The sequence below is a fragment of the Carassius auratus genome, chromosome 30, assembly GCF_003368295.1.
Source record: "Carassius auratus strain Wakin chromosome 30, ASM336829v1, whole genome shotgun sequence".
NCBI lineage: Eukaryota > Metazoa > Chordata > Actinopteri > Cypriniformes > Cyprinidae > Carassius > Carassius auratus.
In genome coordinates this window covers 1,915,221-1,937,746 of record NC_039272.1, presented here as the reverse complement: position 1 = coordinate 1,937,746, position 22,526 = coordinate 1,915,221, and the positions used below count along the sequence as shown (strand labels likewise).

General features: G+C 40.4%; 3 protein-coding genes across 8 annotated transcripts; 2 read left to right on the top strand and 1 right to left on the bottom strand.

Annotated features, from left to right (window-relative positions):
• Window positions 1-18: 18 nt before the first annotated feature.
• uprt (uracil phosphoribosyltransferase (FUR1) homolog (S. cerevisiae)) lies at window positions 19-2,871 on the bottom strand. The gene is made up of 7 exons (XM_026210713.1): window positions 2,471-2,871; window positions 2,005-2,047; window positions 1,712-1,781; window positions 1,520-1,582; window positions 1,277-1,438; window positions 971-1,069; window positions 19-428 (listed from the first exon to the last, which is right to left on the bottom strand). The coding sequence occupies exons 1-7, from the start codon at window positions 2,710-2,712 to the stop codon at window positions 322-324; spliced, it is 786 nt and encodes a 261-aa protein (XP_026066498.1). The 5' UTR covers window positions 2,713-2,871; the 3' UTR covers window positions 19-321.
• Window positions 2,872-4,222: 1,351 nt separating this feature from the next.
• Window positions 4,223-16,378, top strand: nexmifa (neurite extension and migration factor a). Of its 2 annotated transcripts, none has more exons than XM_026210696.1 (4): window positions 4,223-4,406; window positions 8,661-8,782; window positions 9,009-12,585; window positions 12,978-16,378. In XM_026210696.1, exons 1-4 carry the CDS (start codon window positions 4,243-4,245, stop codon window positions 13,108-13,110), a joined length of 3,996 nt encoding a protein of 1,331 aa, XP_026066481.1. In that variant the 5' UTR covers window positions 4,223-4,242; the 3' UTR covers window positions 13,111-16,378. The 2 variants fall into 2 exon arrangements, with proteins under 2 accessions (XP_026066481.1, XP_026066483.1); XM_026210698.1 differs by having other exon boundaries at window positions 4,319-4,779.
• LOC113048819 (ribose-phosphate pyrophosphokinase 1-like) lies at window positions 16,242-22,095 on the top strand. 5 transcript variants are annotated; one of them, XM_026210700.1, is made up of 8 exons: window positions 16,242-16,546; window positions 17,258-17,441; window positions 17,700-17,798; window positions 17,995-18,119; window positions 19,237-19,245; window positions 19,626-19,799; window positions 19,944-20,103; window positions 20,838-22,095. In XM_026210700.1, the coding sequence occupies exons 1-8, from the start codon at window positions 16,425-16,427 to the stop codon at window positions 20,928-20,930; spliced, it is 966 nt and encodes a 321-aa protein (XP_026066485.1). In that variant the 5' UTR covers window positions 16,242-16,424; the 3' UTR covers window positions 20,931-22,095. The 5 variants fall into 5 exon arrangements, with proteins under 5 accessions (XP_026066485.1, XP_026066484.1, XP_026066487.1 ...); XM_026210699.1 differs by having other exon boundaries at window positions 17,258-17,447; XM_026210702.1 differs by lacking the exon at window positions 19,237-19,245 and having other exon boundaries at window positions 16,244-16,546.
• The last annotated feature ends 431 nt before the right edge of the window (window positions 22,096-22,526 follow it).

Genomic DNA, 22,526 nt, shown 5'->3' with positions numbered 1-22,526 from the left:
TTTAAAGTAAACAAAGTTCATTTAATACAAAATATTTTATTTGTATTTTTTCAAATTCATCACAGTTTGTTTTAATCCTGGTGGCATCATGGCTAAGCACATGTCTTTCAAAGAATATAATACATTTGATCAGATTAAGCATGGATAAATATATAACAACAACCAATAAAAATACAGAGCCCAGCCCTGATGAACCAATCACACTCTCAGAGACACTTGCTGTGGGCTGGTCAGACTTTACCAGATGGATAAAACAAAACAAAAAACACACGAGCCGCTTCAGATGAATCCAAGTGGACGTGTATGGCTATTGGTGGCTTGTCAGTCTGTGCCGAAATACCTTTGGCCGAAGTGTGTCGGAGCGACAGCGTGAACTTCAGTTGTCAGTATAGTGATGTCAGGGAACTCCTGAACAATGGACCGTGCACCTGCATACATCATTCGTTATTAATAGACTTATATAAAAAGGAAAATAATACTTTTATTATTCAAAGATCCATTAAATTGCATAAAATTAAAGTGACCGTAAAGACATTTATTTCAAGTAAATGCAGTTATTCTGACCTTTGAAAAACTGAACTGAAAGGTTTCCACAAATGTATTTTACAACACTGATATCCATCACAGTGATAAATTACTTTTTTTATATATATATTAGAAAATTTATTTTAACTTAAAAAAATTGCTAATTTTACTGTATTTTTGTAAATAAGTGCAGCCTTAGTGAGAAAAAAAATCTTACCTTAATCTTTTCAATGTTAGCATATATAAATTATACGTCAAAAAAAAGTATATTCCAAATACTGGGATTAGATTTACAGCTAATTTTGCATTATTTTATACATTCCCTTTGTTCTTGAGAGCTTATTAGCATTAACACCTACAAATAATGTAAAATAATGCAGATATCCGTCATATCATTTATTCATGAATGTGAATACAAATCAAGTGTTTGCTGTGTGTGTCTCACCGTGTGGAGTGGAGAAGAGACTCAGTAGAATAATATGTTTGGCCTGCAGGCCGTGTTCAGTCAGCACCCGCACCGCTTCTATTACAGTGTTACCTGTACCTGAACACATACACAACAATGAATTGTGCCTTTTAATGCCATATTTAAAGTATTTACAGGTGGACCCAGATTAAAATTTTTACTTCTCATTTACTTTTTTTTTTCTGCCACAATTTCACCCTCCCAGTTCAAAGCAGAAAATGTGAAAAAAAGAACTGAGATTCTATGTGGGCCATTCATTTCATGCTATAGAAGTCAAGTACTTACTAAGTATGGGGTACATGAGCAAAACCTTCCTTCGGTTGATGTCAGGAGGGAATTTTGCATAGTAAACTTTAGCCTTTTGTGTCTCCTCATCGCTCTGGATCAGAATCTTCCCAATACGGATTGATCTGCAGCAATCTCTAAGGCCTTGCTCCATGGCCTCACCTGCTCACACAATATATGCATTTTGTATTAGTGTAAAGGGCATGTACACTGAATAAGGCTGTAACTTTCAGCAGGACTCACCACTCCTCATGATGCTAACCCCACAGTTTCCCTTTTCAAACTTCACACCCTCATATTTGTGCCCTGCATAGGGAGTAAATAAGGAAACTTTGCATTTGTACACGTTCAAGAGCCGACAGTGGCAATGCTATATTAATATGCAAAAAGATTAGAGTGAGCTGGGGGAATTAATCGCCATGGTAAAAGGCTCACCTGTTGGTGTGGTTACAGTGCATTCACTGTATGGAAGCTGATTGAGACCCTCCTCCACCACTAATCTTATCTGGGAGCAAAACACACAACCAGTCTGATTCAAACTGAAAACTAGCAATCTACCATTTAACAATACAAAAGAATCAGGTGCAATGCAATCAACCATACATTAATCTGTGTTGACTGCCTTTATTTACAAGGTCTTTATATAAAGATAATACCAGGTTGTAAACATTTAGTGCGATATGTTGACATTTTAACACAAAATGACCACAATTTCTAGTGATGCTTACCAATCTATCAGCACAGAAGACAAAATCACCTCTACTGGTAGTTCTGAGTGAAACAGAAAGAAGAAAATGAATACATGATCTGTAATTCAAGTACAATTTAAATACATATGCACATATTTATACAGCTATATATATAGAGAATAAATAATGCATAAATTTATACATAAATCTTCTGTTCCAGATTCATACACATTATTTTGTTACTGTAATGTCCATGAGCATTTAAAAAAAAAAAAGTCCTTGTGTGTCTGCGCACACTTGGCAAATAAAGTCACAATGTGACAAATTGTTGCAATATATGATACATCTAAGTGCAACAAAATTACACGAGAGTATATAGTTTATTACATTTTACATACATTCTGATAAGTTACGGATTTATGTTCTTGCATTTTGACTGATCCAGATCTGGCCTAAATATGGGACACGCACGCAGATCCGGTTGAAAGGTAGAATGGACACTCACTTGTCACGAATGATTGTCTGAAGTTCTCGTATTTGGTCATTTAATGGCAAGAGTTTCAGCTGAGGTCCTATTTGTCGTTGGATGTCGCTCGTGATTTGGTTTTCGCACGGTTCGTCTCGACAGGTGTCGGCTGAAGGGCTGCTGCGGGAGAAGCGGACGTGCTTCGCGGCGTGTTCGGGGCTCTCGGTGTTATTCAGCTGCTGGTTATGGCACGGCATCTTCTCGATAAGATCCGTTTCCATAGGATTAAAACCATAAAAAGAAAACACTACACAAAACCACCTGGTCCACGTAAATGCTGGCTATTCCACCTATAGGATGTGATGACTGTACCACTATCTCGCCATGTTGAGAGGAGGAGAGGCATGGCGCATGTTCCCGGGGAACAACAAACTGACGTCATGTCCCCTGTTCACCTGATTGGATATAAATCGTGTCAGTCTAAATCTCATTGACGTAAGGGGCGGGACACTGCGGCGCTCATTCAAACAAATCATTCAGAGGCGCTGCTGCACATGACCAAGGGGCAAGGAACTCGACCGGAAGTTGAAGTCGGGTGGGGGCTGCCATCTTTTAGCAGAACTTCACTTGCGTTAGCATTCCCATTGACTCCCATTCATTTTGGCGTCACTTTGACAGCGAATAACTTTACATCTGAGGCGTTTAAAGACTCTGTTTGTCCATTATTTATTTCTAAAGATACACGACAATGTATAAAGGGCTCCATTACCTTCTATGTTACATTATGGCCCCGTATAAACAGTTTTTGTAAAAAATAGGCTAACGATTGCGTCATAACCACTCGGCTCTCTGTCGCATTACCGTACAGACAGGAGGAGAAGCTCGCAGGCAATTAACTTAATATGGCGTACTGTCGTTACATTTTAAAATACTATACAAAATAATTAATCAGAATACTTACTCCTGCTCACTCACGACAAAGAACTCCCCGCTCAAGCTCGCCGTCTCTGCAAGATTAACGATGGCAGTTTGCACGCACCGCTACTAGAAGATTTACATCTGGCAGACAGGTTGCTGACGTCGTCAAGCTTCGTTTGAGTCTGCGCGTCAGAAACGGAAGTGCTAAAAAACGCTAAAACTGGGCTTCATTTGTCTCAATTGAGTTCCAATGGGGTCGCTGTGTCCATTTCTTTTACTGTCTATGCACATGACTGGTGAGCAGGTTATAAGGATAAAATACACGGTTAAAAATGCCAAAAATCATTTGGATATTCAGTAAAGATCAGGTTGTAAATTTACAATGACGACACTGACCATGAAGACATTTTGTAAATTTCCTACCGTGAATATATTAAAACTTACTTTAAAGGGGATTTTCTCAATATATTTTTTTTTTGCACCCTCAGATTACAGATTTTCAAATAGTTGTATATCACGGCCAAATATTGTCCTATCCTAGTAAACAAATTTAATTGACCCTTATGAGGGTTTTTGTGGTCCGGTGTCACATAGGCTAGCTGTCATACAATTCCAATCGATATTTACGTACGTCAAACATAAAAAAAACTTTAAAAGCTATATAACGGAGTATATGTGAGTTTGAATGAAGAAAGAAAGGTTTCTTTTGTTTACAAAAGGAACAAATATTATTTTTTATTATCGTTTCATCTAAAATGATTCAAATTCCCTTTATTTATTTATTTAGTTAGTTAGTTAGTAACTGCGTATGTAATACCAGTTTGTCTATGGGAAACAAACTTAATCTGCAGAGACCCCAGCTGGTGTTTGGAGCGTGTGAAGCATCAGTGCGCATGCGTGCGCCTCTGCACCTGTTCAGCAGTGCCGCGCGCTCCCGACTCCTCAGCGCGCCGCCGTGCAAAATATGGGGGCGCGCTCTTTATGGCAGGTCTCAGAAGAGGGGGAGCAGCAACGCACGAGCGCGCCGTCGTTGTCAGGGACGGACGGGGTACAGCTGGTAAAAACACATCCGCACGCACGCACACACACCCCCGTCTCCGTTACGCACGTACATAAGGCAAAAACAAAAGCGACTCTTAAGGAGGAGAGCGGAGCGCGAGCATGCGGCGAGGACCGGGCGCTGCAGCAGACCTTTGTTTGTTTCCTGGAAACCCTGGAGCGCGAGGGAATAAAATGGAGTGGTAAGGGGCTCCGAGGCGCGAGAGGCGCGTCCACCTGCTGCTACCGGGGAGGCAGTCAGAGAGGGCAAACATGCTGAGGCCGCTGCACTGAAGGGGGTAACGAAAAAACAACAACAACGTATGACAACATTCTGCACGCCGAGCGATCAAACGGAGTCTTAAGAGCGGGTGGGACGGGTGTAACGGGAGGTGAGTGTGCGGGATGCGGTGAGTGGGCCAGTGTGATGCGCGTCAAACGCTGCAATGGGGAGAAATGGTGGAGCGAGTGTCAGCTGTCATGATGCGTCCATATTGCACAGGTGTGTTTGTAAGGGAGAAGACAAGCCTCAGTGTCCTGCGGAAGCTATCAGTCGCAGGCCATCGTTTGAGGGACAGAAAGATTGGTGCTCATGAGGAATACATGAGGCAAACACACATACACACCACCCCCCCAAGCCAAGGCCACAGCTATATACGCACTCGTTCACAGACAGCAATGTAACACGAACGCTTTCTTGTGGCGTCATTCTATGTTTACGCGTTTTCATTTTCCCCGCGTTTTGCTTGCGCCTTAGCGCCTGCGACCGATGCGGCATTTGGCGATGCAGAATAGCAGAGCGCGTATCATAGCGCACCATGCAGGCCTTCAATTATTAAGGGTGGACTCAAACCTGTTACGTCTCTCTGAATAATGTAAATTCTCTGGGTTATCCGAGATGTTGAAATCGCTCTCGTTTTTCAGGCCTCTTGATATGGCCGTGTTTGGAGGGCCTGTCAGTCACCGGACAGCCGTACTGGGAAGATGTTATGGAAGTTTCTAGGGGTGTCCATGGTTAACCGGTTAACCGATTAACCGTTAAAAATTGCGTAACCGAGTGAAACATTTTGCTCGGTTAAGTGACGTCAATGGCGTGCATTGAATTTAGTTGTAATACATTTTTGCACCACCAGAGACCGCCAGAGCGCTCCCAGACATTTGTAATGTCCACAAGAAGAAGTCATTTTTCTAATATGAAGCGGGCAAAAAAAAAGTACAGCGTTGGAGCACTTTAAAATTGAGAGTGACGGGGCAAAATGCAAGTATTGCAATACAGTGCTTAGACATACTTCAAGTACAACCTCGTTGTTGTAATCTCAACAGCCAACACCCGGGCATCATTAGGCCGGTCAGGTCTCACTGAATGCGTGGCGATGAGCGAAAGCATCTCAGCTGCGTGGCGTGTCTGTTTTTAATTCGGCTCCCATGTTAACAGGTTAGAGCTTGCCGACTGCCTGCGTGAGACGCGCGGCTCAGGCGCGGCTCGACGCGTGCATGCTAGAAATAGAACTGACGCCTTGTTGGAAGCGTTTCCAGGCAAAATATAATAGGAAAATATGTTTATATGTCATTTTGTACACAAATACATATTAATTCCTGACATTTTGATATTTGAAAGTCTATAGGTTGACATAAATTCAGATATAAATGTAATTAAAAAAATAATTATCGATTTTCAAATATTGTACCTGTCAAACATATCATAGTCATAGCCTTAGCGAGGCGGCCACGGAGCCTGCTTGTTACCTTCGCCTAAACACGGAAAGTTACATAACCATTACTAGAGCCTGTTCCTTTATTTATAACATAGCCAAAGGTCGGTGTATATTTGCTTTATACATTTTAGGCTTATTCTCAAATACAGATTGTGTTAGTGGGCGGGATTATTAGGTAGTTTTAATAGGACAATTTGACCGGAGAGATTAAATTTTGTCGGACATTTCTTTTTTTTTCTTTTTTTGGCCAATGTCTGGAAATTACCGGACAACGGAAACCCTGGCGCACACTATGGTTAACCGATTATTAACCGCTAAGGGCCTCGGTTAACGGTTAATGAAAAACTTGAAAACGTGCAGCCCTAGAAGTTTCTTTGATGCTGTCAAGCTGCAACGTGCATTTATAGGGCTATGACAGCTCAAGTTCTCCCGTGCACAGCTTGAACCACCAAAATCAATCCCACAATCAATCAGTTGACGAAAACCATCAATCAGGGTGGACGCTGAGGTCGGTTTGTTTTCCACACAGAAGCCAGACTTGCAGTCAAACATTACGTTAAGTAGTCAGTCAGCGTAGTTGGCCTAATGCTTTCTGTGACATAAATGGATGATATTTTGGTTGCTTGTCTGACAGATTGACCGAGGACAGACTGCTGCAGATTTATTGATCTCTGAAAATGATTAAACAAACTCACACCAATATGGATTCGGCTTCCCCTTCTCTCTCTCTCTTTATGCGTCTTTCTCTCTAGCTCTCCACTTCTCTCTCTCTCTCTCTCTCTCTCTCTTGTAATTCCATTGTCTGTCTCTTGGGTGGATGTTGAAGCTGAATAAATATTAATTTCGTTTTTAATAAAAGCAGTTTGCAGACAGTGCCACTGCCCTGTTCTCTATCTCTCTGTCTGCAAAGCTGGCAAGAACGAGCCCAGCCATGATGTTCTCAGAATAGCCCTAGGCTTTTTCTCATACTGTTACTGGTTTGGAAGGAGCAAATCCTAGATTATTATTATATAGCCATTTCCAGATCTGGAAACGGTGCATGCCGGAAAATGTTTTTAGTGTGTAACACTGTTGTTGTTGAAAAGAGGTGTTACGGAATTTAGATTTTTTTTTCTGCTATCAAGCCTGTGGTCTAAACCCATGATGATATTCTGAAATTATCCAGAAAATGCAAAAATTTATTGTGGATTGTGCTGTGTATCTTTTGAAGTAAGAACAATACTGCAACAGTAAAATGGTTAGACCATAAACATAATGGATTTGAAAGTATAGGCAGTTGTATATGCTGATGTAGTGAATGGTTATATTTTTTGGGGAGAATAAAGGTATTATCACCTGAAAGATCAAAGTTTATCTTATTTTATAAATTGAATTAGCTGTTATGTTTTGTTGAACAATGAAAACAACTGTCACAAACATGACATTTGAATACAATTCTGCACCTATCCACTTCATTTTCATATGGAATTCAAAGCAAGTGATTTATTGTAAATTGTTTAAATCTATTTTTGAAATGTATATAGAAAATTAATAATTAAACTGGAGAAGCAAATATGGAAGCTGAAATACACACAGTTTCGATACTCGTGTAATTCATAAATCTTCAGTAGGTCAGTTCTGAAATCCTATTTAAATTCACATCGTGGGAGCACTTCAAACAGTGTACTAGAGATCAGCATTTCTCCCCACAGCGTATGCCGTGTGGTCATGTTTGTTTATTTATTTATTTTTTAAATAACAAAATTCATGTCTTTTTACTTGCATATATGGCACACTATTCTGACACATGCACACACAGCCTGAGGCAAGAGAGAGTGCACTTTCTTTTCTCTTCTCTACTGTTATAAAGCTCTTTTATTTCTTTCACATCCTCAAGAGTTGTACTTCACAGTGAAGGGCAATCAGAGGACAGAATGATGTAAAACAATACAACCAACTGTAATACTGGAGAGTAAGAGAGAGATCGAAAGTGAAAACAGGACACAAATCAAAGTCCTAGAGAGATAATTCTGATTTGTAACTCGCAGTGAGTGTGATGACTGAATACATTTCCTTTAAATTGTGGCAATTTAAACAGTCATTCTTCATCATTTTAGCTGCTGATAATTAAAATAATAGTTCACCCAGAAATTTAAATTCATCTCACCAACATGTCGAAACTTTTCAAAACTTCTGTATGACTCACATTCTTCCATGGAACACAAAAGACCTCTATGAAAATATCCAAGGTTCTCTTTCTGTTAAAAAACTGTTTTGTGAAAAATCTTTTTAAACCGTCTTATCTCTTTTGTCATCTTTTCTGATTCCATTTCTGAGGTTGAGTCTTATACTGGCCACAGTGGTATTGCAAATTATTTTGGCACCAATGAGAAACTGCTTGAGATATTTTATTGAGATAAACAATAACACCTTAAAAATAACACCTTAAAAATACTATTAGTTTATCAGTTTATCTGTTAGATTTTTGCAAGTTAAAAAAAAAAGGTCTTTAGTGTTGGCAAATTTCTAAAGATTTCATGGCTTCCTCTTTTGCTGTGTCTCTCTGTGTGTTTGTACAGGCTGGACCATTGTAATTATGTTAGTGAGAGAGAGATTCAGTTCAGACTGATGGATGTTCTGCAGGAGTCCCGATTCTCAGGGGCAGATCGCAGCCCCTGCCCAAGAGATGCTAGTGAAAATGGTAGGCATTCCCATTCACATATAAAATGCAGAATTTTATGAAACTGAAATATTGTATTTTAACTATTATTATCTGCACATTGTTTAAAAATCTCATTGATTTCAGTGTAATATGTAAAACTCTTCTTTATGTCTATGTATAAATATATTTAGAGATGTTCTCCAAGAAAAGTTTTACTTTCAGCATCTTTGTCTCTGCCTTTTTTTTTTTCTTTTTTTTTTTTTAGAATCACATGACCCATTGGCAGATGTGTCACATGATCTAAGGCGCTGTGATGTCATTGCTCCTGTGGCGCTGTCCCTGCCCTCCCTCTGTGGCCAGAGTCAGACCTCTGAAGGTCCTCTTAGCCCAGCTGACCTGCATGATGGGTCTGTCTCCAACACCACCTCTCTGTCCTCTCTCTCTTCATTCTCCTCTCTTTCCTCCCTTTCATCTCTCTCTTCGGTGTCCTGTTCCAAACCTGTGACACCCTGGTCTGTGCCGCAGACCTGTGACAGGTCGTCCCTCTCTAACATGGACTCCAGGGGCGGAGACTGCCTTAGCTGTTTGATCCCCAAAAATCAGACAGAACCGGAATCCTGTGAGTCAGTACTCAGCTTTGCCAGCATCAATTTGCAATGCCTTGGCCCCGCCCCCAGTGCAGATCGCTATGGTGACCAGGTTCTTTCTGACCAGCTGCTCAGTGGCTCCGCCCATCCAGCTGTAACCAATGAGGGGGCCGAAGAAGGGAGGTCAATGCAGGAGAGCGAATCAGATGAGGATCCTGCATCCAGGAGCATATACGAAGGTCTTGGAGAGGAGGCGCAGGACTGGAGCTGTCTAGAGACTCTCATCAGTGAAAGTCGTATGGAGCTGTTGGACTTATGCTCCCGCAGTGAACTTGCAGTCAATCTGTTCTGTGAGGAAGATGTGGAGAATTACATGTTTCAGGAGGAGGAGAATGCACTCAGTACTGACGTCTGCTCGCTCAAGATACGCTACGAGTCCTATCAGGATGGAGTGCAGGAGAGGTGTGAATCTGCCCTACAGGATGAGTCTCAGCTAGGTTTCTTTCCTAGCTTACCTTGCAGTAGAAAAGAGGGGCCAAAAGAGAAACCAGACCAATCCACTGAGATTAAGGCTGATGACCACATGACCCCCAATATTAGCCCAGACAGTAACTTACTTTTTGACCTCAGTAACTCTCCGGAAGATTCCGGCGAATTCAGTGATGACAGCTCTTGCACAGGCTCCCCAGACAATGGGCTCTCCCTCCGGCATGGCCGCTTGTCCAGAGAAAACTCTAGCTCCTCCAGCCAGCTAAGCTACCGCCTCCGAGCCAAGAGGAAGGTGGCCTACCGAGAAGACTACTTGTACGATGTGGACTCAATAGAAAGTGAGAAAAATGCTGAAAAACGTGAAAAAACTCCTGCTGGGTTCAAGAAAGAGCGTGATGATGACTGGTGTCCAAAGAAGAGGCGGCGGTCCAGTAGGAAGGACCCACCTGTCATTATAAAATACATAATCATTAATCGTTTTAAAGGCCAGAGGCACATGAGAGTGCGTCTGGGACGAGTCGACCCATCACCCGCTGTGGTCTGTCTGAGTCCAGACACTCTGCTTCACTATGAGAGACTTGCACCATTAAAAGCATACTGGCAGGAAAGAGAAAAGAAGCAGCAGGAGCAGAATAGATTAACAGCAGCAGAAACAACCAAACGCCTCAATGGCTGCAAAAGACCAAGCACTACACCCAAACGAAAGCACAGAATGGCCAGACTCAGGATCCAGCAGATCCATACCGTACAGAATTCCCTCCCCAGCCAAACTATTGTGGTCCCCATCCACAATCAACCAAAGGGGACGGAATTCCTTAAAAGCACAGAGGAACCAAAAGAGGACATTATTTCTGTTACACACACTGCCAGGGCTAAAAGCAGAACACAAGAGAGAGAGGAAAGAAGAAAGGCAGGTAAAACAGGGAAGATAAAGAAGTTCAAAAGTGAAGCAAGACTTCGGTTGAAAAAGTTAAAAGAGGCTGAGACACAGGAAGTCCCAGAAGCCTCTGAGATTGAGCAGTGCAGCCCATGTTTACCAGAAAACCTTAGTAACTCTTTGGAAGAGAATGCCACAGATGAAGCCTCCAGTAATGACCCTGAAAAATGCACTTTGACCCCAACTGCTCCAGGGACTGATGGAAATGCTGAACTCCTCCCCGGGGGATACCTGCAAACTCTTCTTGAAGCCTCTGAGTCATCAAGCACTGCTAACATCAACTATTTCCATCCAGGGCTACAGAATCACACACTTCAGCCAGTCCAGAGCTGTGTTCTCTCTCCTCCCTCTGAATCAGAGCTGCCTCACTCTCCTCTACCTATGAACCATGGGTCTCACCCCACGCATTATACTGAGCCAAACCTTACTGAACCAAACCATCCCATTTCATGGTCATCCCAACCATCTGCTGAACAGCTGCCCTTCTCCCCAGACATGCCAACTCAGTCGCCAGTGATGCCATCGGGCTTTCCCACACCATTGCCTGTGTTAGCAGGGGATAGCACAAATGTCACAGGCTTTAGGCAAGCGTCTCTGTCAGGGTGCAGGGTCTCGTATGAAGAGTCCCAACCTGATGCTGATTATGGTTTGAGTCCGACTGGCTCTCGGAGTGACAGTGGTGTAGGGCGACTGGTTAGCTTTAACTCCCTCGGGTCACTTTCTGCCACCTCTAGCAACTACAGCTCACTCAGCCTGAGAGAGGGAGAAAGGGAGAGGGAAGAGGAGATTGGTGAGATCAATGATGGCTTCTTGCCGCATTGTAGCCCACGGCTGGTCTTGCAGCAAAGTCTAGAGGAGGTCATTCCACTTCGAGAGTCAACTGACCTCTTGGATATCTCCAACTTCACCCCTGACAAGTTCCGCCATTCATCGCTTTCTGACATGTCACCACCAGACACGCCTAACTCTTCCCCTCAACTGCTGGGGAACTGTGGTAAAGTTGGAGAGTTTTCAGAAGCAGCAGAAGCAAATGTACAATGGAACTGTGGAGTTGTCCCGCAGCTTAATCAAGACAGAAACCCACACCACCTACAGGTACACTCTTTCAACACAGAGAAGGAAGAAGTTGGTCTAAGGGATCACAAAGGCTCAACGAAAAAGGGTGGGAAAAGTGGACAAGGCACCAAAAAGAGCAAAACTGCTAAAATGGCGAAAGGTGAGAAAGTAAAGCTCCCACGTCAGGGTTCTCGTTCTGTGCGGAAGATCAAAGCCTTGCTAGAGGGAAAAGCAGCCAAAAGTAGTGAAGGGTCAGGAAGTGGTGCTTCTTCCCCGACCCCATCGCTTGGCTTAATTGGAGCTCAGGGTGAGTGGCCTGTTACTGGGGGACTGTCAAATGATGACCAACGAGAATTCCCGGAACCATCAAACATCCTGTCCAATATAGTGTCTGGCATGGCAGAGGTACAGCGTTTCATGAGGGCTTCTGTGGAGCCTCTTTGGGGCCCTTGCCTTTCACCCGGTCAGCATGCCCTCCAGAGCCAGACACTGAAGATTCTGGGTAGCGCTGCTGACCTTAAAAAGCGGGGTGGTGCCTCAGGCGGAGGTCGAGGGAAGAAAGGGGCTGGGCGTGGTGGTAAAGCACTGCCTAAACTTCTCCCACCAGGCTTCTTTCCTACCCTCGGATTGGACTGTCTCCCACTTCCACACCGTCCAGCCCACAAAAAAATGTATCGTCACAAAAGCAGTGCTAAGTTCACCCGAGAGGAGCTCGTAGCGGGTAAAAGGGACATAAAAGGAGTAGCATTGACAACTTTGGTTGAAAAACGGAGGTAATATTTTCTCTCTGCAATGTGCCCCTTCTTTTTCTCCGTTCCCTTCCCTCGCACCCTGCCAAATCCTCCTAAAATCCTTTCCACATTTCAGAGCTGCATGGCACCGACTTTACCCACAATCCTTTGCCTGGCCCACTGGAAGGCAGGCACATCCTGCATGTCAGCCCTGCTAAACTACCTACTAGACTGACTGAAGTCTCACTGTCATGGCTGCACCCTACTCACCATTGCTGCTTTGTTGCATTTTTATCTGACAAATTTTGAGTTGTTTTATTTGCGTTTGGTTTGTTTTCAAAGAAGAAAAATGCCTTGAAAGTCTTTGGATTCTCTTGTAGTGTGGTGTATATCTAAATATAAATTTTTTGTTGTCTTTTTGTTTTCCGTTGCAGCTATAACACTGTATGTGTTAAATCGGTGTCACAGAACCATGGTTTAGACCGAGCCCAGCGCCCTGCTCTGTCTCTCAGAAAATGGTTGCCTTCTGTTCAGGGGTCAAAGGTCATGTGTAGTATTCTGTGCTAAGAATTGTTTCCCCCCATTTCTGTACCAACCCCTCAGAACACTGGGCTTTGACATGCTAAAAGAAAGCATCTTGATCAAGGTGCTCATTTTCCAAGGTTCTGAAAGTTCTTAAAGAGATTTTTTTCATTATTGTTGTTTGTTTATAAGTTGTGAAAAGGGGGTTCATTCATCTGTTCTCCAGTGAATCTCCTCCTGCCAGTATCAAAATGCTGTTGTACACAGACATATGCACTATTTACAAAACAAGATTATATCAAACATGTTTAAATTAATGTGCCAAACTATGAACAATTAAATGTACAGACATTTTTATCTACATAAATATTTGCTGTTTTATAATGTGGCAGTGATTGAGAAGCGTGTGTGTGTGCTTGGGATGGGATGGGGGGAGTTGTCAATCTGAGATTCACTCCTGTTGCATCACATCTGTACAAACAGCTAGTGGCGAGGAGTCATCTCAACAATCAGAAGAAAAATGTTGTTGGTTTATTTTCTGTTTTTTGCACTTCTGGCTAGTTCAAGATTAGAGGCATGAAGTGAGAGATGCATGATGAGAATTTGTGGGAGGAAGCTGAAGTGCTGTAATGGCAGAGAAAAACATTGGTTTCCTTTCCTTCTGATGTATTTCTGGATGGTAAAAGATCACTGTTCGTGTGTAACAAGGTAAGAAAATGATCATTCCTTCTCATAACAAGACATACAATGCATTCTAGCTTGTTTATTTCCCCAAGTTTCTAGTTCGGTAAATATATTTCTCTGTACCTCAGCCCTCCAAACTAGTTAAGGACAGGACCAAATATATTTTTAAAGTTTTCTAATTTGTTGCTAGTGATGTGCATGCATTTAAAACATGATATGGATATGTGCTGTGAATGCTGATCCCCCAGTATTACTTTCTCTGACTCGCCTGTTTTTTCTTACCTGATCTCAAAACCATTGTTTTTCTATTGCTGTTGGAATGTTATTTGTTGTGTTATAAAAAGAGGGAAAGATGCCAACTTGGTTACCCCCATGTGCTTCAGGATCTTTTTTCTGCAACTCCCTGGATCCCCTCTTTTGTGAATACCAAATTGAAAAGAAATATTTTCTCTTTGATTCTTTGCCCTTGTGTTCACAGAGTCTGAAATACTGTTTTAGTTTTCCCAACACTACATTTGAATTGACAACTGTAGTTTGAGAACTGTTCCTCCATTTTCAAAGTTTAGTGGGTACTTGTGCAAATGCTGTAACATGCTGTGAATGAATACCTTTGAAATTATCGAACTGTTGAAAAGTTGAAGAAAGCAGGTGCAAATGATGAGTGACATTCCAGAGCTGGTGATGCAATTCAGAAGTGAGCTCTGAAAACCTCTTGATTTTAGGGCCTTCCCAGCCAAATCAACCTCACCAAGCAAAAGACCAGGAAATATTAGAATACAAGTTGGTTATCCAAATGATTTTTTTCTGTGCTGAGTGAATGGAGATGTAACACAGTTGGTTCAGGTCCGTTGGCTCAGGGAACCCAACTGCATTCACATCTCTCATTCCCTCAGCTACCCATCTCGCCAGACAAACTCAAGCTGTTCTCAGTGCTGCCCCTGCTGTACTGTTCCTACATAGCAAGTGCCAGTGCAGAGTTCTCTTCTTCATACTTAGAGAGCAAAGTTTTCCACCAGTGAAAACTGTATAGCACACATCCCCTGCACTGACTGAAGCGTTCAAAGTTTTGAAAAGTTCAGTGTTATTCCCCATAAGTGCATCATGTAAAGTTAATACAGGCATATCAAAAACTTAATTGTGCCCTTTTTCTGAATGTATTATATTGTCAAGTCGGGAGTATTTTTCTTTTCATGATTTATTTGACTCTACAACTACTTTTGCCTTTTTTCATCATCAAGGAAAAAAAATAAACTTTTTACTGCCTGGTATGTCTTCTCCAGGTGGATTCTCAATGAACTCTTGATGTAGGAAAAAAAATAATGACCTGTATATTTTTCATTGTGCCAATTTGTAACATATTTTCTAAGTGTATATTTTTCTTAGAAAGTGATGTGAGGTCGTTCTTACTGTGGCTTTGTTCTTTTCCCTTTTTAGCAAGTGAAAAAGTTGCTAATTGCCATGATGTTTTCTTTCTTTCTTTCTTTTTCTTTCTCTCTCTCTTATTTGTTTTTTGTTTGTTTGTTTTAAAGCCAAAAACTGAAAATACTATAAAAAAAATAAATAAAAAACTATTGTAAAGGAGAGAGAAGGAGAGCAAGCTGTGACTCTTTGTTGAGAGGTTTTGTGATTGGACCAATCTTGTTGTAAGAGTGTTGTGCTCTAGTTAAAATATATATTAATTTAAAGATAAAAAAAGAAACCATGAAAACAGACAGTGGAACAATAACATTAATTTGTGATCTCATTGCTGTTTTATAGATTTTCATGTAAATTATTCTAGTATTTTGTTTTTGTTGTATCTGTCACAAAAGTTGAAATATTTGTGATCAAGCCTGTATGGTGACAAATGTAATATTGGTAACTTGCTGAGTTTTGTAATCATGTTTATGGAATCAATATTAATTAAAAGAGCTTTTGATCACTTGTTTCAGTACTGACTCGTTTTTGTTTGTGGAAACCTGAACAAATCTAATGTGATCAGGCTTTATTGATTCTCTGACATTGCTTCTCTGCATGGCTGTCTGCTACCAAACTCCAAAAATATCTCACTGTAAATCAGTTTAGATGGCGGTTTTTGCCAACAAAAAGCAGTCCTAGGAACACAGACGAAACCTCTTTAACCATAGTGCATTACTTGCTACAGGAACCAATTTTTACACTTAAAAACTAGATAGACCAGCTGCATTGGAGGAAAAAATGTATGAAGCACAGGGTTTTTGCAAATGTTTGTTAATATATAAAGCTATATCCCGGTGTCTAAAAAGGTAAAAAAAAAAAAAAAAAGCCTAAGCAATGTCATTTTTGAACCGAGTTTGCACGAACGCAAGCGAAACGCTGGAACGCTTTGTTGAAACTGTAAACTGGAACATCATAAAATGTGTTGCTGCGTGCATATACCCCCCCAGAAATATGTCAAATCATAGCGCCGAAACTGACGAGCGCCACATTTAATGGGCGTGTTTAACTGAAGTGGGCGGGGCTATGATGGCACATACTAGTGGCTTTGCTGCCTGCGCGGACGGATTCGATTCAGAAGAAACAACCTGCACCAGGCCATCTTCACTTACTTTATTGAGATTAAACCTTGAATTAGAAGAGGTCATTTTAGCTCACAGTGTTTTTTTAAAAACACTGTACACCATCCTGACACTATAGGCACCACGGATCAGCCAAGAATGCCAAACATTAAGATCTTTTCAGGCAGTTCTCATCCGGATCTGTCGCAGAAGATCGCGGACCGACTGGGACTCGAACTGGGGAAAGTGGTCACCAAAAAATTCAGCAATCAGGAAACCTGGTGAGTTATTTACAGTTAGATTTCCAGCTGAAACCTTGATTTCCCGTAATGTTTTGGTTAGGGTAAACGGAATGGTAAACACATGGCAACCACAATTTTTTTTTAGTTTGTAGTTTTATGAATTAGAATGTGTCATCTGGCGCAATGCGCCTTGTACAGACATCGTACTCAATTTCCCAGCATGCACCTGTATTAAGCATGTGACTCCGAGGCCGCTAATGCTAATTTTAAACGTCCTGCCTGGCCTCCTTTCCCACGTGAGGAGTTATAACGCTATTAAATAAACCCTCGTTAAATGCTACTGCGTTTTTTCATTATTTACAGATATTTTTAATATAATTAATTTAACTTCTATAGCTAAAAATAAGTAATATGCAGGTACACGACCAGCCTCATATCGTGAGATTAAAATAGAATGTTGGCCCTGGTGTCTGTTTATATAATTGACATTTAACTCGAGATGAGTGGAAGCCTTGTGACCCAAAAAGATAATATGTGTGTCACACTCTTTATCTGCAGCTCACATGCGATAAATGCATTGACGCAATAGTTTCAGTTTGCTTTTTAATGGATAACAGTCTGAACCCCAGTGGTGTCTATATTCAAAATCAGATACATCCCTCTAATCAGGCAGACAAGCATAGATTTATAATGCACTATCTTTAGTGACTGAGACTCAACCTTGTTTGTTTGTGTGTGTGTGTTTTGCAGTGTAGAGATTGGAGAGAGTGTGCGTGGAGAAGATGTCTATATTGTCCAGAGTGGCTGTGGCGAAATAAACGACAATCTTATGGAGCTGCTGATCATGATCAATGCCTGTAAGATTGCATCGGCCTCCAGAGTCACGGCGGTTATTCCTTGTTTCCCCTACGCTCGGCAGGACAAGAAGGACAAGGTGGGGGTGAGGGGAACAGCTTGCTTATTAACACGTACACAGTTAATAATACATTAACCGCATTACTGTTGGTGGATCCATGTGGGCTACTTTCTGTAAGTCTTTCTTCTGTGGTGTCGGCTTGTGTTTTCTGGCCCTTTGGCAATGTACAAGGCATGGCTAATTATGCTTGCTTAGTTCTTCTCTATCTTCCTGTTAATGTGTATCTGGTTTGTGGTTGTAATGGTACTTATTTATAAGTGAGAATTTTGTCTGTAGAGTCGGGCTCCAATCTCAGCCAAGCTGGTCGCCAACATGCTGTCTGTAGCCGGAGCAGACCACATCATCACTATGGACCTTCATGCATCTCAAATTCAGGTAAAAACAGTGCAGCGTTTTTCCTTTAAAAAAGCTCAAAACAAACCCTTATCTTTCATGAACAGAGATCACAGACATAACCCCTACAGTCAGGCCTGAGTAGAACTGGGTGCGCCTTAAATTTCTTCAGAATTTGATAGATTTTTTGTAATGGTTTGTATTTGAGTACATGTGTTTTGTGTCTGTGTGTTGTAAGGGGTTCTTTGACATCCCAGTTGATAACTTGTATGCTGAGCCGGCAGTCCTCAAATGGATAAAAGAAAACATCAATGAATGGAAGAACTGCACTATTGTTTCTCCTGATGCTGGCGGAGCCAAGAGGTGTGTTTTCTTTCCTTTTCTGTCTCTCAAAAACATTGGGTCTCGTTCACTAACCATACGTACACACAGATGTGTGTGATACCTGGGTACAAAGGTTTTTATGATCAAATCAGTTTATCAATAACTTTTTTTTCTTAAATTAAAATTTCTGAAAAAAATGTTGGAACACTTGATACCCCAATAACACAAAAATTCTATACTCTTTGTGGCCTTCTAAGCATATTAAGATGAAAATGTATACATGGATATCGAATCTTTAAATAATTATATATAAAACCTTGTATACCCAGTAAAAAAAAAAAAAAAAAAAAGTGGTCTAACTTTCCATATTTGGTGCTTCTGTGTTGGACAGTGAAAGAGGTTTAAAGACACAGTGTGTTTGCTGCTATGATCCACGTTTACTGACCAGCCAATAAAAAAAAAACGTAACATGGCGCTAAATCTTAAAACTGCTTACCTCAAACTTTCTTAACTTCCTTTTTCACAAGATTCCTCTTTTTTTTCAGCAAACATAAGAAGTACAGCTGCCAAACTGTGCTTCGTCATGCTCTTTTTGTTTACCACGGGTCACTAAGTGTCATTATATTATCATACAGCCTGCATACATGTCTTCCCCGCCCGAGTTTATTAGATCCATGTGGCACAGTGTGATTGGTAATGATCTTATAGGAATGCTAAAATCGTTCAGTTTGTAGAAGGCTTTATACAGATGGCTAACCTCAGGCATGCGGTGGCCAATTTAGAGTACTCCAAATTCATTGACATTACAACGAGGTTAAGAAGTAATTGGGAGTCGGCACGCACGTGTTGTGAATAAGGTGGAATTTTTTTTTACAGTTTATATAAATGTGAACAATTCACACAACTATTAGTGAATGAGACCCATTCCTTCATTTCATTCCAGATTTCTCTTTGTGTATCATTTTCACATTAAGTTTATGTTTTAAAAAGTCTTTTAAAAGAATGTATTTTATCCTATTTTTGAGTTTTGGACTACATATCATTTGATTGTTATAGCATCGTAACTCTTTCAGGTTGTTAAACCTGGAGAATTGTAGTCTATAATGTTGCTCAGGCTCTTGAAGACGATGGACATGAGTGTGTTTTACTCTTTTAGGTGTGGAGGGTAAGGAAATGTCAGGTTTTTTCGTGTGTTTATGTGTGAGTGTGTGACTCTGCTAACAGTGGATGGCTTGGCCTAAACCTTTAGCAGTATATTATAGTGGTGGGCATTTTTATAAATCTGTTTTTAAGCCTTTTAAAGCTTAGCTAACTTAATCATGCTGATTACATCATGTGATTTGTCTTTTGAGAGATGAACTGACTACAGCGCCCCCTTTTGTAACCATTTAAGACACTCAAGTGAGTGAGTGAGCTTATGCACACTGGTGCTTGTACTTGTGTTTTTACTGTAACTTTTACGCATGTGCATCCATGAATGCATCCGTGGTCATTTCCCGCTGTTGTACAGAATGTTGCTTAAGAATCTTGTGTTCGTTTTATTAGAGTGACCTCCATCGCAGACCGACTGAATGTGGACTTTGCCTTAATCCATAAGGAGCGGAAGAAGGCCAACGAGGTGGATCGTATGGTGCTGGTTGGGGACGTGAAGGACCGAGTGGCGATTTTAGTCGATGACATGGCAGACACGTGTGGGACAATATGTCATGCGGCTGACAAGTGAGGACACGCATGATACACGAGTGCTTTCATGCTCAAACACATGCACATTCATGATTATCCTGCTGATTTGTCAGACCTCGTGCCTCCATGTTCCTGCCTGTTTGTGTAATTGCTTGTGTGTCTCTCTCTCTCTTCTCTCAGATTGGTGTCTGCGGGAGCCACTAAAGTGTACGCCATCTTGACTCATGGTATCTTCTCCGGTCCAGCCATTTCTCGGATCAACAGTGCCAACTTCGAGGCAGTTGTGGTCACCAACACAATTCCACAGGAGGACAAAATCAAACACTGCAACAAGATTCAGGCACAGACATTTACCTTTATGTTTTCTGTTATGTTCTTTTCTGTCTGTTTCTACTTTAAGTGGGAAAGTAATATAGAAAATCACATGCTTATGTAACAATTGCACATTATACATTTCAAAATCAGAACTGAATATCAAGCTTGTGAGTCTGAATTAAAGTGAACTGGGATTATATGCAAGTCTATTAATGTTTTACAATTTTACAATCCATTTTTGATACATATACACTACCTTTCAAAAGCTCATCCAGGATACATACCATCTTATCCAAATTATACAGTAAAAGCAAATATATAATAAAACGCTATTAGAATTTAAAGGAACAGTTTTCCATTTCAAAACATTTAAAGTAGAATGTATTACTGGGATGAAAAGCTGCATTTTTAGCAGCCATTACTTCGGTCTTCAGTGTCACATGATGCTTCAGAGGTCATTTTTATATGCTGATTTGATGCTCAAGAAACTCTTCTTATTATCAGGGTTCAAATCAGCTATTTTAGTGGAAATTCAGATGTATTGTTTTTTTTCTCCAGGATTTTTTAATTAATATGGAGTTCAAAATGCCAGCAATTTATTACCTCCTTGCTGAATAAAATTTCAATTCTTTCAAACATATATATTTTACTGACCCCTGACATTATGAGCAGTAATCTGGTATTAATGAGTACAAATGGTTTCTTTTTTCCTTATTACTCTGAACATGTTGACTAATGTATTTCTCTTTTCCTTTCCAGGTGATCGACATTTCTATGATCCTGGCTGAAGCCATTAGGCGAACACATAATGGGGAGTCCGTTTCATACTTGTTTAGTCATGTCCCCTTATAATACAAACATGCATAAATACACTTCATGTCATGTTTTAACACACGCCATCACTGTGTACAAACTCGTATAATGGAGAACCATTGCTGGCTCTGTTAAGCCATGTTCCATAAATGCATCATTTAACTGAAGAAATATTCTGGACAGTGAATGAAAAGAACGAAAGCCCTTTGTGCTACACACCTCTCTCTTTCTGTTGCATGGGCTGACTCACCTTTTGATCCCAAGGGTATTGTGATATGTATCACCTCCTTGAATCTTGATTTCCATGCCCTCTCCGCTCACTGTATTTCACCATCACTCTAGGTCTAGGGTATAGAAATGTTACCTGCATGTTAGACTGAGAATTCTCTTGAATTCTGCTTTACAATCAATCTAAAACCAACAATTAGATGACCGCCTGTTTATAATGAAAGAGCTAATACTGAATTTTATTGCTTTTAAGTTTGTTGTTCAAGTTTGTTGTGAATCTTAAAGGTACGATAGATGTTTATGACTTTTGTAACATTAGTTTTGTTAAAAAATCGAATTACTAACATATGGCTAGATTGAAATAGAATACGGGTTAAGCCCCTTTAGATTGCCATTGTTATGGCAGCTGGATTTTTATCTTTTGTTTCTCTTCTCAGGTTTCAGTTTTAGGTTCATTTTTGTTCCTCACAACTTTATTAATTTTCATCTCTTCAGGGTCTTTTGATGGTGAAAGCCAAGATCGGAGTAGAAAAATTAGGTCTTTTTTTTTTATTAAGTTGTGATAAAATGTTTCGTTTATGTTCATGTTTACAGTTAGGCAGCATTTTTGACTGCTTCAACAGATCTGTGAAGTGCCCTTTAGATTTGACTGACGCATACACTTGAGTCCTAATTAAGTGGCTACTGTAGATCTGGCCCAAACAATCAGCCTGATGTACTATATTTTTTTGTTGTTTCTTGCTTATTTGTCTGAGTCAGTGTGTTTGGTCTTGGAGTATGTTTCTTTTCCGTGCTACCTGAGCGAGATCAGAGATAATACACCTAACTATCCTACAGCTTACACTGGAGCAGCAAGTGAGATGACAGAGCTCGATTTGATAGGCCTATGCCGTTTGCCTTAACAAAGGAGAAAATACTGATTGTATCTTGTCTGAATGCAGAATGATGAGTAAAATATTTCATTGTATAAACTGCACACATTTGTGGTCTAGTCATTAAATTTTTACAAAATTTCCTTTCTTTTTTTTTAAATAAATGTAAACATTTTAATGTTTAAATTATTGCCTTTTATTTTTACATTCGAAAACATGCCATATTGGTTTTGAAAACTAATATTTAATTAGATATTTCAATGTCACAAGAATTTTAAACATTTACCAAATGTTATAATTCTGTAGGAATAAATGTTCGCACTAGGTGGCGCAATTTGTTAGTTTTACGGTTTAAAGGTTAGAACCTTTAGTAAAATAAATACGCATTCCGTTATTTAAAAAGAAACAAATTGAAAAAAAAAATTGTTTTTAATGTTTTTATATATATATATATATATATATAAATAATATTGGTAGACATATGTAATGTTTGAGAAATTATTGCAAATAGTTTGAGGTTTGGTTTAACGTTACA